The 14,862-nt window shown below is 45.2% G+C and overlaps 1 protein-coding gene across 1 annotated transcript in view; it reads left to right on the forward strand.

Moving 5' to 3' along the window:
- LOC132378434 (ankyrin repeat and SAM domain-containing protein 6-like) overlaps positions 1-14,862 on the forward strand; it is a 54,969-nt gene that overhangs the window by 20,475 nt on the left and 19,632 nt on the right. The window contains exon 9 of the mRNA XM_059945352.1: positions 586-760. Coding sequence (XP_059801335.1) covers positions 586-760 — 175 coding nt within the window. The remainder of the gene's footprint in view (positions 1-585; positions 761-14,862) is intronic.

Raw genomic sequence — 14,862 nt, forward strand, 5'->3', positions numbered from 1 at the left:
TGGTGGAATCTGGATCACACTGGTGTCATGGACACACTAACTATGAACACCATAATGACTCCCAGTTTCGTTTTAAGAGTTTGTTAACATGATCATGGTCAGTCTACGGCAGTCTCCTCTGCCACCAAAGCTCTGATTTTTTTTTAGGTAATACAGAGCTCATATTTACAAACAACTTCACGTAACTTTGTTTAGCATCCCACAGTCAGTACTGTACATGAATAATTGTTTAAGTGACATGTCAATTATCTCCCTGTGCAAGTCTAATAGTCCTCTTTGTTTCCTGTTATCAGGACTCCTGATTTACCCCCAACCACATCCACTCTCCTGGTTCTCGGAGCCTAGTATCTTGTTTTTTGGAGTTCCTAGTACTGCACTTATCCAAGGTGCACTTATCACTCAACTCACATCAGCAGTCTTAAGTCCCGCTGCTCCAGAATGGTCGAGTATCCCATCATACACTAGTTTTAACCATTTCCACTACAACTGGCAAGACCAATATTTATTGTCTGGAAAAACATGAGGTGTTAATGTGTGCAGTAAATGTTATAGCAAGATTTAGTTTGTTTCCTTGTTTATTTGCAGACTTCTGTCAGCAGGATGGGAAAATCTGTTAAACTTCCTCCTATTCCAAATCTTCCCAGGAGCCCGACATCTCAGAACTCGGGACATTTCAATTATTCTCCACATTCTTCTGGTGGATCCAATGGAGTAGCTGGCATCAGTCGACATTGTATCAGTGAATCTCATAACCGCTCAGGTCAGAAGCTGATCTTGTCAACTGCATTAAGAGCTATTTTATGATGACATTGAGTACCACCTTGTAGTCAGTGCATAAAATCTAATGTTATGAGCTCTGTGCTTTTTTAAAATTTGTAGATCATTTCAGATTTGATTCAGTAGTACTTGATATAAATTAAGTATACATTTCCATTTTTTAAAAAATCCTTGATTACTATTCAGTGATTTTTAGCACGAATAAAAATTATCAGAAGTTTAAATTAGTTCAGTTATTTTACTGAGTATTTTCCTTATAATGCAAGTTTAATGAGTTACAGTAATGCATTTTGAGTGCACTACTCTAATCTGGCCTATTGCATTTGGTGTTCAGGATGTGGCCTCTACATCATCTATGCCATGTGTACACTAGGCAACCAATTTGCAGAGTACATTTATATAGGGTGGCACAAGATTGTGGTCCAAAAGGGCCCATACTGTTCTACGTTCTACTTTAGAACAATGCAGAGTGGAATGCAATTATTTAAAATTATTAAAGGATTGGACAGAACAAAGAACCAGATGTTCCTTGATTTAATTTCACATATTAGTTGTACTTAATCTGACCCAAGCCTCTCATTCACTCCTCTGAGCTGGTCTAAATTTTTTGTGTCTTTGAAGTCTGGTTGGGCTGGAGACTTTGCTGCTTTGATAGAATGCAGTAATCTAAATGATGCTGTCTTCTCATTACCACCATCGGAGGAGGTACCAGCATGAAAACCCACACTTAATGATTCACAAGTAACTTCTTCTCCTCTGTCATCAGATTTCTGAATGAGCCACGAGCACTACCTCAATCCTTTCTGCACAATTTATTTTGTCATTTATAATATTTTTTATATTGTCACACTATAACTGCTGCTGCAAAACAACAAATGTTATGTCATAACAGTTAAATTCCATCCATGTTCCTGATTCCTACGCTGCAGTATACAGGTATGGAAGTTGGGGAAAGCATTGACATACAAGAAGGGCCTCATTAGTGATTAGAGATGTTTTGATGTAAATAATTAAATATGGGAAACTCAGAAAGGAACAAAAAAAAATTATATACTGTGGCGACCCATTTCCTGGCACATCCGAACCGGCTCACAATTAGCCAGCTTTCCGGCTAAGGGAGATAGCCTACGGGGGTTTGCGAGCACAGAGCTTTGGAGCCTCTGCGCCACGGGGGGCAGGTTGAGGGAGGCTTAAAAGTGAGGCTGAGGATTTCGAATAAAGCTTTTTCTGCGATTGCAGTTACCGACTCCGTGTCGTAATTTTAGCGCTGCGTGTAGCACACCGCTACAATTGGTGACCCCGACGGTCCAAACGATTTTTGGACCAGAAATGACCGACGCCGCCTCTGTTCATGCGGTTTCGTTGAAACTGCCGGGTTTCTGGACACAACGACCGAACCTATGGTTCCAGCAAGCCGAAGCCCAATTCCACGTTCACCAGATCACCTCAGAAGACACCTGCTGCTACTACTACGTGGTGAGCTCCCTCGTCCAGGTCGCGGAGTTCGTACAGTTGCCCCCGGCGGACGGCAAGTACATGGAATTCAAAGCCCTGCTCCTCAGGACTTTCGGACTCTCACGGCGCGAGCGGGCTGCCCGTTTACTGCACCTGGATGGCTTGGGCGACAGACCTCCATCAGCTTTAATGAATGAGATGTTGTCTTTGGCCGACGGACACACACCCTGCCTCATGTTTGAGCAGGTATTCCTGGAGCAGCTGCCCAAGGACATACGCCTGTTGCTGTCTGACGCGGATTTCAGTGACCCCCGGAGGGTAGCAGCCCAGGCGGACTTGCTGTGGAACGCCAAAAAGGTGTCCGTCTCACAGATCTCCCAGCCACGCTCCCAGCAGCAAACCAGTCCAGTCCCGGCCGCAGAGCCCGCCAACCCCAGAGGCAGGGGTGGGGGGGCCCAATGAACACTGGTGCTTCTACCACCAGCGGTGGGGCGCAGATGCCCGCCGTTGTCACCCGCCTTGTAAGTTCCCGGGAAACGCCAGGGCCAGCCGCCGCTGATGGCTACGGCGGCCGGCCATTGAGATAGCCTCCTGTATATGTGGGACAGAAGGTCGGGACGCCGGTTTTTGGTCGACACTGGTGCCGAGATCGGCGTTTTACCTCCGACGAGTTACGACACCCGCAGCAGGGCACCGGGGCCCCCCCTGAGGGCCTTGAATGGCAGCACAGTAAGGACCTATGGCACCCCTCAGGTGCAGCTACAGTTCGGCTCCAGCCAGTTCACGTGGGACTTTACACTGGCCGCCATAGCCCAACCGCTTCTGGGTGCGGATTTTTTGCGGGCTCACAGCCTACTGGTCAACCTGCTCAGGAAGAGACTGGTACATGCCGAGACCTTTCAGACGTCCTCCCTGGGTGCAGCCCAGTTGCCAGCCCCTCACCTCGGCTCCATCACGCTGTCCGACAACGACTTCACCAGGGTCCTGGCGGATTTCCCATTGGTTCTGGCACTGCAGTTCACAGCGGCCATGCCCCGACACGGCGTACAGCACCACATCCCGACCCAGGGACCACCCCTCCACGCCCGCGCTCGGCAGCTTCCCCCGGACAAGCTCCGACTGGCGAAGGAGGAGTTCCAGAGGATGGAGGAATTGGGGATCATCCGGCGGTCCGACAGCCCATGGGCCTCCCCCCTGCACATGGTGCCCAAAGCGACGGGAGGCTGGAGACCGTGCGGTGACTACCGCAGGCTGAACGAGGCTACCACACCAGACCGCTACCCTGTGCCGCACATTCAGGACTTCGCAGCAAACCTGCACAGCGCACGGATCTTCTCCAAGGTAGACCTCGTCCGAGGGTACCATCAAATCCCGATGCATCCTGACGACGTCCCCAAAACGGCTCTCATCACCCCGTTCGGCCTTTTCAAGTTCCTCCGCATGCCGTTCGGCCTGAAGAATGCCGCACAGATGTTCCAGCGGTTAATGGATGCGGTGGGACGGGACCTGGACTTTGCGTTCATTTATTTGGACGACATCCTCATAGCCAGCAGCAGTCGTCAGGAGCATCTGTCCCACCTCCGTCAACTCTGCGCCCGACTGAGTGAGTACGGTCTTACAATCAACCCCGCCAAATGCCAGTTCGGACTCAATACCATTGACTTGCTGGGCCACAGGATTACTAAAGACGGGGCAACCCCTCTGCCCGCTAAGGTAGATGTGGTCCGCCACTTCCCCCGACCCACCACGATCAAAGGCCTTCAGGAATTCGTAGGTATGGTCAATTTCTACCACTGTTTCCTCCCTTCAGCTGCCCGGATCATGCGCCCCCTGTTCGCCCTGATGTCGGGTCCGGGCAAGGACATTACCTGGGACGAGGAGTCCGCCGCCGCTTTCCTTCAAACGAAGCTTTGGCGAATGCCGCGATGCTAGTACATCCCAGAATGGACGCCCCTACCGCCTTCACAGTGGACGCCTCTAACACGGCAGTTGGTGGGGTGCTGGAGCAACTCATCGCAGGTCGCTGGCAACCCCTGGCATTTTTCAGCAAACACCTGCGGCCGCCCGAGCTCAAGTACAGTGCTTTCGACCGGGAACTGTTGGCGCTCTACCTGGCAATCCGGCATTTCAGGTACTTCCTAGAAGGTCGGCCCTTCACCGCGTTCACGGACCACAAACCGCTTACCTTTGCGTTTACGAAAGCGTCCGACACCTGGTCATCCCGCCAGCAACGCCACCTGTCCTACATCTCTGAATACACGACGGATGTCCGGCACGTCTCGGGTAAGGGCAATGTCGTGGCGGATGCAGTCTCTCGCCCTATCGTTCATGCCCTTTCCCAAGGAGTAGACTTTGAGGCACTGGCAGAGGCACAGCAGGCAGATGAGGAGATTCCGAGTTACAGAACCGCAGTCTCCGGTTTGCAGCTCCAGGACCTCCCCATAGGCCCAGATGAGAGGACCCTACTCTGTGACGTCGCCACCGGCCAGCCCCGTCCTGTTGTCCCGACAGCCTGGCGGCGCCATGTTTTCGACTCCATTCATAACTTGGCGCATCCCTCCATCCGGACAACTGTTCGGATGGTTTCCAGCAGGTTCGTTTGGCACGGGCTCCGCAAACAGGTCAGTGAATGGGCCAAAACGTGCATGCACTGCCAGACGGCCAAGGTGCAGCGGCACACCAAAGCCCCACCGCAGCAGTTCCATCCCGCCCGCCGGCGTTTCGACCACATTCATGTGGATATCGTGGGCCCCCTGCCAGTGTCACGTGGAGTGCGGCACCTCCTGACTATCGTGGACCGGTTCACAAGATGGCCAGAGGCGGTCCCACTCACCGACACCACCTCCGAATATTGCGCCCGAGCCCTGATCACCACCTGGATATCTCGCTTTGGTGTACCGGCCCACATTACCTCCGACTGAGGCGCCCAGTTCACCTCCAGCCTGTGGTCAGCTATGGCCAGCCTTTTGGGGACACAGCTGCACCACACCACTGCCTACCACCCACAGTCGAACGGGCTAGTGGAGCGTTTCCACTGTCACCTGAAGTTGGTCCTCATGGCCCGCCTGAGAGGAGCTAACTGGGCGGACGAGCTTCCCTGGGTCCTACTCAGCATCCGCACAGCACCCAAAGACGACCTGCATGCCTCGTCTGCCGAGTTGGTATACGGCGCACCCCTAGTCATCCCCGGGGAGTTCCTACCAGCCCCACGGGGTCAAGAGGAAGATCCCGCAGCAGTCCTGGGCAGACTACGCGAGAAGCTCGGTAACCTGGCCCCCATACCCACTTCACAGCACGGGCGGAACCCGACCTGCGTACCCAAAGACCTGCAGAACTGTAAGTTTGTATTTGTACGAAGGGGTGGGCATCGGCCACCACTGCAGCGACCATATGAGGGGCCGTTTATGGTGCTCCGGAACAACGGGTCCACGTTCGTGCTGGACGTTGGGGGGGAAAGAGGTGGTTTTCATTGTGGACCGACTCAAACCGGCCCATGTGGACCTGGCGCAACCAGTCGAGTTTCCGGCACCTCGGCGCAGAGGCCGACTTCCCAAGCAGGTTCCGGCCCAGACTTTGGACATTGGGGGGTGTATCGCCGGTTCTGGGGGGGGGGTTATGTGGCAACCCATTTCCTGGCACATCCGAACCGGCTCACAATTAGCCAGCTTTCCGGCTAAGGGAGATAGCCTACGGGGGTTTGCGAGCACAGAGCTTTGGAGCCTCTGCGTCGGGGGGGGGCAGGTTGAGGGAGGCTTAAAAGTGAGGCTGAGGATTTCGAATAAAGCTTTTTCTGCGACTGCAGTTACCGACTCCGTGTCATAATTTTAGCACTGCGTGTAGCACACCGCTACAATACTTCGTTTTGAAGGCCAGCACACATGTTCTTAACACAAGTGATTTTATTTAAGAATTTCCGGAGATCTGCAGGTTTTCAATCCTGCGAATGAAAAGGCTCCTTAAATGAGTGGTTAGTAGAATTAATTGAAAGTTTTGAGCAGAATCTGTGGAGCATTGTGACACTTCTAAGAATAGAATACAAGGGCAGGGTGAGTTTTTATGGGATTTGGGTGCCTAATTGATTAACAAGGCAAATTAGCATCTTGGCATCTCTGTCAGGAGCCAAGCTGTAAGCTTGGGTTTCCAACCTGGGGTCCATGGATGCTTTGCTTAATGGTATTGGTCCATGACATATAAAAGGTTGGGAACCCCCGCTCTAGTCCTACACTTGTTTTTGGGGTACAGTACTTTGAATATGTTCTGGATTTGGTGTTTAGTCGCACTAGAGATTGCCTAATTGGAATATCAGACGTTATCTTTAGCAATTTTCCAAAGAACTTTTTTTTTTTAAAACTTCAGGTGCTTCTAATGAGCCACGTTTATTGTTGATATTGTTAGTCTGCATGTTTTGTTATGTTAGAGGATTGTGCTGAAAAATGAGGAAGTGAATTTCATTTGGATTAGTAAAGTGAAATATCTAGTAAAATTGTTAGAAAAATAGAACCAACATTGCTGCAGAGTTCATGGACAAGTACTTTAATAGCTATAATGTAGTACCTGGGCTGGCAGATTTCATTCTGTAGCACCAAAGCGTCAATTAGTTAGAAATTTCTTGGATGGATTGAAAGCAGAATGGCCAATAAAGGACTTTTGTTTTAAAAGTAATTCTATAACAGTTAAGAGAAACGTAGACCAACAAATCTATCAATGCTTGGAAAATCTTCAGAATTAATTTACATACATGTAAATTGTAACTAATATCATACAAGGTAATTGGTTAAAAAGCATTTATTATGTTAATACAGGTTTCCCCAGGTATCTGAAGGTAGAGCATTCCTATGAAACCGTTAGTATTCCGAGATGTTGTAAAGCGAAGAAGCAATTACCATTAATTTATATGGGAAAAATTTTTGAGCGTTCCCAGACCCAAAAAAATAACCTACCAAATCATACCAAATAGCACATAAAACCTAAAATAACTCAAACATATAGTAAAAACAAGAATGATATGATAAATATGCACCCTATATAAAGTAGAAATATTGTATGTATGGTGTAGTTTCACTTATCAGAGCAGGAAGACAGTGAGCCAAAATCGATTTGGGGAAAAAAAAAAATCAGCACATACACGCATGCACAAACAACTGCCCGCAGAAGGCTTCATTGTCATTGTAGTCTTTCTCGGGGTAAACACACGTATAAAGCTGGCATCTTTTTTTTCGTAAAGCGAAAATCCTCTTTGGTTAGGGAAAGCAGGTACTAATGTAGGTCTTTCGTAACTCCGAGCTGTCGTAAAGTGAATGTTCAAAAAACGGGGGACACCTGTAGAGGAAAATGCAAATATAGTTCATCAGTAAGTGTGAAGATGATGTTGATGCCTCAAGAACAGTCATCTCGCGTCCCAACCAGAAACCTTGGCTGAACGCAAGGATGTACTCCCTATTATAAGCCTGGGACATTGCCTTCTAGTCTGGTGACAGAACAGCTCTTAGAGCAGCCAGGAGAAATCTCATCTTGGACATCAAAAGGGGAAAGATCGCCTGTATGCACAAAAAATTCAGGAACACCTGTCCAGTGATGATCCCCACCATATATGGCTGTGCATCAAGGGAATTATTGCCTACAGAAGGAAAAAGAACATCGACTGTACCAGTGACACCTTCCTCTATAACACTCTAAACAGCTTTTATGCACACTTCGAGGCATGCAACATACTAGGAACCTAAGTTACCCCTCTCCCAGGTGAGCAGTCACTGTCTGACAGAAGCAGAAGTGAGGACCATGTCTAGAGTCAACCCTTGTAAGGCACATGGGCCAGACAACGTACTCAGGAAGTGTGCACACCAGCTCACTGATGTCTTCACAGGCAACTTCAACACTTCACTCATCCAGGCTGTTGTCCCTACATGTTTCAAATCAGTTCACCATCATCCCTGTACCAAGAACTCTACACCATCAGAACTAAATGACTACTGCCTGATGGCACTGATGCCAATCATCATAAAGTGTTTTGCATGGCTGGTAATGGCACATAGCAAGAACTCCATCCCTGCCACATTAGGCATTCACCAATATGATTACCAACATAACTGCTCTACGGCACATGCCATTGCATCGATCACCTGGCCCTGACACATCCATAATACAAGGATGCTTATTTCAGAATGCTGTTTCTGGATTCCAGTTATGCATTCAACACTTTGTCCTACAGACCTTGGTGAACAAACTCCTCCTCGGTCTAAACATACCACTGCAACTGGGTGTTGGACTTCCTAACCAACAGACCTCAGATAGTCAGGATGCACAACCACTTCACCCTCCAATCATCCTCACCATGGATGCACTCCCAGGGCTGTGTGCTAATTCCACTGCTGTACACTCTGCTTACACATGACTGCATGGCCAAATGCCTGAGTATTCACATCATCAGGTTTGTTCATTCATTCATGTCTGCCCACCCACCCATCCAGCCAATCCCCAGCAATCTTCTTATTTAATCCTGGCCTAATCATGGGATAATTTACAATGACTAAGTTAGCAACTGGTACATCTTTGGTCTATGGGAGGAAACCGGAGCACTTTTGTGAAACCCATGGGATTTAATTGTTGTTGGGAATATGATCGCAGTCAATGACACAACAGTGTTGGGGCACATCAACAACAATAGGGTAGCCTACAGAGAGGAGATGGAAGAACTTGAGGCCTGGTGCTTGGCAAATAATCTCTTCCTCAATGTCACTAAGACTAGGGAGATGGTTATCGACTTCAGGAGAACTTGCATCACTAATGTCCCTCTTTTCATTGGTAGCACAGCAGTGAAAACTGCAAGCAGTTTCAAACTCCTGGGAGTGCACATCTTACATAGCCTCTCATGGTCCCAGAGCTCATTCCACACAATCAGGAAAGCTCACCAACGGCTCTGCTTTCTGACAAGGCTGAAGAGAGCTGGACTGCGTTATTCTACAGATGCACAGTAAGGAGAATCTTCACAAGGTGCATCACTGAATAGTACAAAAACCATACTGTGGCGGACAGGAGGGCTGAACAACAGGTAGTCAAAACTGCCTAGTGCATCAGTAGCACTAGATTACCTGCCATCTAGTGCATATATACAGAATTGTGTTGGAAAAAGACCAGTGACATAATTAACAATCCCACCCACTCTGCTCACAGACTGATTGTTCCACTAGCTTCAGGGAGTGTGATAATACAGTATCCATGACAGAACCATCGGACTGAAAAACTTATTATCCCAAAATAGTAAGGCTGATCAACACCTCCATATCCACAATCACCACTATAATTTCTTGTTTGTCACCTGATTCACAGGCACTCCTCTGCCTAGCATCACTTTATGGACATAGAATCAATCTATGTGCAGTAAGCAATGTTATGTATTTGTATTGTTCTTTTAATTGTGTTCTTTATCTTTTTTTGTGCTGCATCAGATCTGGAGTAACAATTATTTTGTTCTCCTTATACTTCTCTACTGGAAATAATAATAAATGATCTTGGATCTTTTAGATGTTTGCTGAAATCCTTGAAGATCCTAGTGAATGTTACCTGGCAGCCACAGGTAGTAGAACAAAGAGGAGCCTAATGATAAGAAAAAAAAATAGGGGATGAATGAAGTTTAAAATGGCATGCATGTCTTGAATGTTGTTAACTTTGGGGGGGGGGGGGTGAGGAGCTTCATCATAAGGAGGATGGTTGAAGCAGATTGAAGATACTCAAGTAGAAGGTTATGGGAGGAAGTCATTTTAACAAACGTAGAAACTTAACAAAAAAAGAATTTTGTTTTCATTTAGTGTTTAAACAGAAGTGTTCAAAGGGGAATAGATTGTTTGGTCAGAAGGAAAAGATTAAGTTACTCAAGTGAACCAAGTTTGTTTTAGAAGATCAGGTGTACCAGATTTGAGACAGGATATCAGCAAGGATTCATTATAAGCTTAAAAGGTATAAACATCCTAAAATGGCATATCAACAGAGTTTTGAAGGGCAAGTTGCTTTGATTTCCATGTGGAATAAAGAAGTCAGTGATAGTATTTAATTGGGGAAAAAAGTCTTAATTATGCTAAGAAAACTGATAAGATTGAGGATTGTAAGATGTTTGGAGGATTGCAAAGTTATGTACAGGGAAGAAATAACACCTGAGAATGAACAGCAGGACAACGCTTGATTTATTTTGGGGGGGGGGGGGGGCGGGTGGTTGGCACTCCTAGAAAACAGTATGTATAGCAAATTCCCATAAAGCTAACTTACACGTGTGTATGTATCAATAAATATGAAGTAAAAACAAATGTTAATTTACAGTCTTTGACATAAATTTTGGTAATGCAGCTTTTGATTCTAGACTTTTTATAGTGATTTGTGAATTCCATGAGGGTGAATTTGCATTACCTCGACTGCCATTTTGCAGGAGCTACTTATATAAAGGCAGATAGCAAGAGCTTCTATAAAATAGAAAGGTCCCACAGAAGCTTAAAAAGATGAAATGGCAGAGATCTTAATTTAATGTTTTATGTCTTTACAGCAAGGACAAACAAAATGCCTACTCTTTTAAAGAAAAGGAAATCCTGTTACAAAAAGGGAAAAAGAAATTAGGAACTCAAAATGATTATGATTATTAGGGAAAATAATATTAGGCAGGCTGATGGGACTAATGGCTGACAAGTACTTTGGACATGATGGCCAATGTTGTAGGATTCTAAAAGAGGAAGAAGCATCCATTATGATTTTCTTCCCCAAAATTCCCAAGCAGATAAGGTGAAGGAGAATCCTAAGGGATTTTTACAGATGTGTTAAGAGCAAAAGGATTGCAAGGGACAAAATTGGTCTTGAGGATCATAATGGTAACTCATGTTTGGAGCCAAAATAGATGAGGGAGATCTTAAAAGGATTTTTTATATCTGTATTTACTCAGGAGATGGATGGTGTATAGAAACGAGGCAAAACAGCATCGACTCTATATAGCCTATACAGATGACAGAGGAGGAGGTGTTTGCTGCCTTGAAGTAAATTAGTTGGAGAAAACCCCAGGGCTTGACTAGGTATTCCTTTGAAACCTGTGGGAGGTAAGTCCAGAAATTGGATCTGAGCAGAGATGTTTAAATCATCCTTAGCAACAGTTGAGGTACTGGAGGATTGGAGGGATAGCTAATGTTGTTCCACTATTTAAGAAAGGCTCTGAACATAAACTAGGAAATCATAGACCAGTGAGCCTGACAATAGCAGTGGGAACATTATTGGAAGGTATTCTGAGGGACTGGATATACGGTATTAGGATAGACATGGACTGATCAAGGATCCGTGACATGGCTTCGTGCTTGGTATGTCATTTCCAACCAGTCTTAGAGGATTTTTTGAGGAAGTTACCAGGAAAGTTGATGAAGACAAGGCAGTTGAAAGTTGATGAAGACCTTAGCAGGGCCTTTGACAAGATCTTGCATGGGAGGTTGGTCAAGAAAGTTCAGTTGTTCAGCATTCAAGATGAGGTAGTAAATTGGATTAGACATTGGCTTTGTGGGAGAAGCCAGAGAGTGGTAGTAGATGGTTGCCTCTCTGACTGGAGGCCTGTGACTAGTAAGGTGCCTCAGAGATCAGTACTGGATCCGTTGTTGTAAATATCATCTGTATCAGTGATCTGGATGATAATGTAATTAATTGGATCAGCAAATTTGTGGATGACACCAAGATTGGGGGATGTAATGAACAGCAAGGGAGAACTATTAGAGCTTGCTGGATCAGCTAGAAAAACAGGCTGAAAATGAAAGATGGAATTTAATGCAGGCGAGTGTGAGGTGCTGTACATGGAGCAGTGCTGTAGAACACATGGATCTGGGAATACAGGTCCATGAATCATTGAAAGTGGTGTTCACAAGTAGATAGGGTCATAAGGAAAGCTTTTGGCACATTGACTTTCAGAAATCAAAGTAATGAGTACAGGAGACTGGTAGCATGTTATGTTGAAGTTGTATAAGATGTTAGTGAGGTTAATTTGGAGTATTTTCTGCAATTTTGGTGACCTGCCTATAGGAAAAATTAAAGTTTGAAAGAGTACAGAAAATTTAAAAGATGTTGCTGGGACTGGAAAGCCTGCATTATAAGGAAAAATTGAATAGTTTTAGGACTTTATTGCTTTGAACATAAAAGATGGAGGAGAGATTTGATAGAGGTTTACAAAATTATGAGGGGTATAGATAGGGTAAATGCAAACAGGCTTTTTCCACTGAGGTTGATTGGGACTACAACCAGAGGTCATGTGGTGCATGCCAGCTCGATTTCAACACTTAAGAGAAATTTGAATAGTTGAATGGAGGGTTATGATCCCAGTGCAGGTCAGTGGGAGTAGGCAGTTTAAATGGTTCAACATGGACTAGATAGGCTGAAGGGCCAATTTCTGTGGTGCTATTTTCTATAACTCTATAATTGGAAACCACCAAGGAAAGTAGGAAATCAAAAATGTAATACCACATAAGGAGGAGCAAAGGATCAATTAGTCAAACATTTATCACTGATGGAAAAAGCTGCAATCTATTCAATGATGATAAGATGTCAGAATGTTCTTCAAGATAGTGAATACTTGCAAGGCATCATGTCCTGACTGTGTACTTGGCTAGATAAAACCTGTGCTGACCAAAATTGCTGGAGTGTTAGAGGTAATCTTCAACATCTCACAGCTGTAATCTAAGGTTCTCACGTGCTTCAAAAGAACAGCAATGATACTGGTGCTCAAGAAGAGTAGGGTGATCTGCCTCAGCGACTATTGCCTAGTAGCACTCCACGTTTACCATAATTAAATACTTCGAGAGGTTGGGTCTTGGACCCACTGCCAATTTACCAACTAGTACAACAGGTCTACAGCAAATACAATTGCACTGGCTCTACACTCTGGTTTGGAATACTAGGTGATGAAAAATGTATGTTAAAACTATTTATCAGTTACAGCTCAGCATTCAAAACAATCATCACAAGCTTGAAAACCTGGATTCTGGGCTTCCTTTTTAGGAGAGCACAATCAGTTTCCGATAAGATGATAATATTACTTCCTTACTGACAATCCACACAGTTACATGTCACCAATGTCCACTGCTCTACTTTCTTTACATTCACAACTTTTCTGGCCTCCAGAGGTATTGTTTTTTCTGTATGCAGTTAGTCTTCTATGAACATCACTTCCCATTCATAAGCTTTTTTTTCATCATTTCCTTTGCAGGTTAATTTGGATTTTGATTTGAAGCACACAGTAGAAAGACATACATCATCATCTATTTAGCAAACACGAGGAAATCTGCAGATGTTGGAAATTCAAAAAACACACACAAAATGCTGAGTCCTGACGAAGGGTCTCAGCCCGAAACATCGACAGCGCTTCTTCCTATAGATGCTGCCTGGCCTGCTGTATTCCACCAGCATTTTGTGTGTGTTTTTTATCATCATCTATCTCTTTATTTGTCCTTGAAACAGCAATATCTGTGTGTCTTGAGCTTTCTTAATATTGGTAAACATTTACTAGATGTACTTTGAAGGAAGTATTATGCATATCATTTACCACCCATTAGACTATCATTGTGTCATGAGTTCATTCTGGTCTACATGGCCTTGTTGTGGAGTGTTGCATGTGTATTACAAGGGAGCGATTGATAAGTTTGTGGCCTAAGGTAAGAGGAGTCAATTTTAGAAAACCTAGCACATTCATTTTTCTACATTTACACACTCAGTCCAGCAGTTGTGGAGCATACGGATCCCTTCTTTGTAGAAGTCTGCGTCTTGGACCTCCAGAAGTGGTCTACAGCATGGAGTGATTGATAAGTTCGTGGCTTGAGGGAGATGCGTTAACTTCAAGCTTTCTGCATTTTCCGTTGAAGAGTTGAACTGCATGTGCATGTAACAAGAGCTGTGTAACTCATCATATTCTACTGTAGGCCACAAACTTAACAATTACCCCTGCTGTGGACCACCTGGAGGTCCAGGATGCTCTCATTACATGCACGTGTAGTTCAATTCTGAGTGATAATGCAGAAAGTTTGAAGTTAATAACTCATCTCCTTCTATTCTAGGCCATGAACTTATCAATCACCCCTGCTATGGACCACTTCTACAAAGAAAAGATCTGTATGCTCCACGACCGCTGGACTGAGTGTATACATGTAGGAAGGGGACAATGTTGAAAAATAAATGTGCTAGGTTTTCTAAAGTTGACTCCTTCTATGTTAGGCCACAAACTTATCAATCACCCCTTGTACCTTGGGGTAATGCTGATCATAAGAATAACCATTAATATTATTATATTCAGGCATGCGACAATTCTGTATTTGAATTTAATATGTGTTTTACTTAAATTTCTGCAAAATCTCAAGCTTTTCTCTTTAAAACCTTGAAGAAAGCTTCTGGCTCAGGTGATTTTAGAGAAGGAGTTTAACTCCCTGCCGAGCTTTGTACGCATGCAATGTGAGGGCGGTAGAGTGAAAAGATAACTTGTCTTCAAAGGCATCTCCCACAGATTGGGGAATGCATTTGAAAACTGTATGCTGCATTGCTTCTGACCCCCAGCAGTGTTGATACCTGATCCCTGGAAGTCAGGTCAGAATGTAGTGCATCGAACACATCTTCGCAGCGTTTAAGCGGAAGCAC

This window comes from Hypanus sabinus, chromosome 20 (assembly GCF_030144855.1).
Source record: "Hypanus sabinus isolate sHypSab1 chromosome 20, sHypSab1.hap1, whole genome shotgun sequence".
NCBI classification, from domain to species: Eukaryota; Metazoa; Chordata; class Chondrichthyes; order Myliobatiformes; family Dasyatidae; genus Hypanus; species Hypanus sabinus.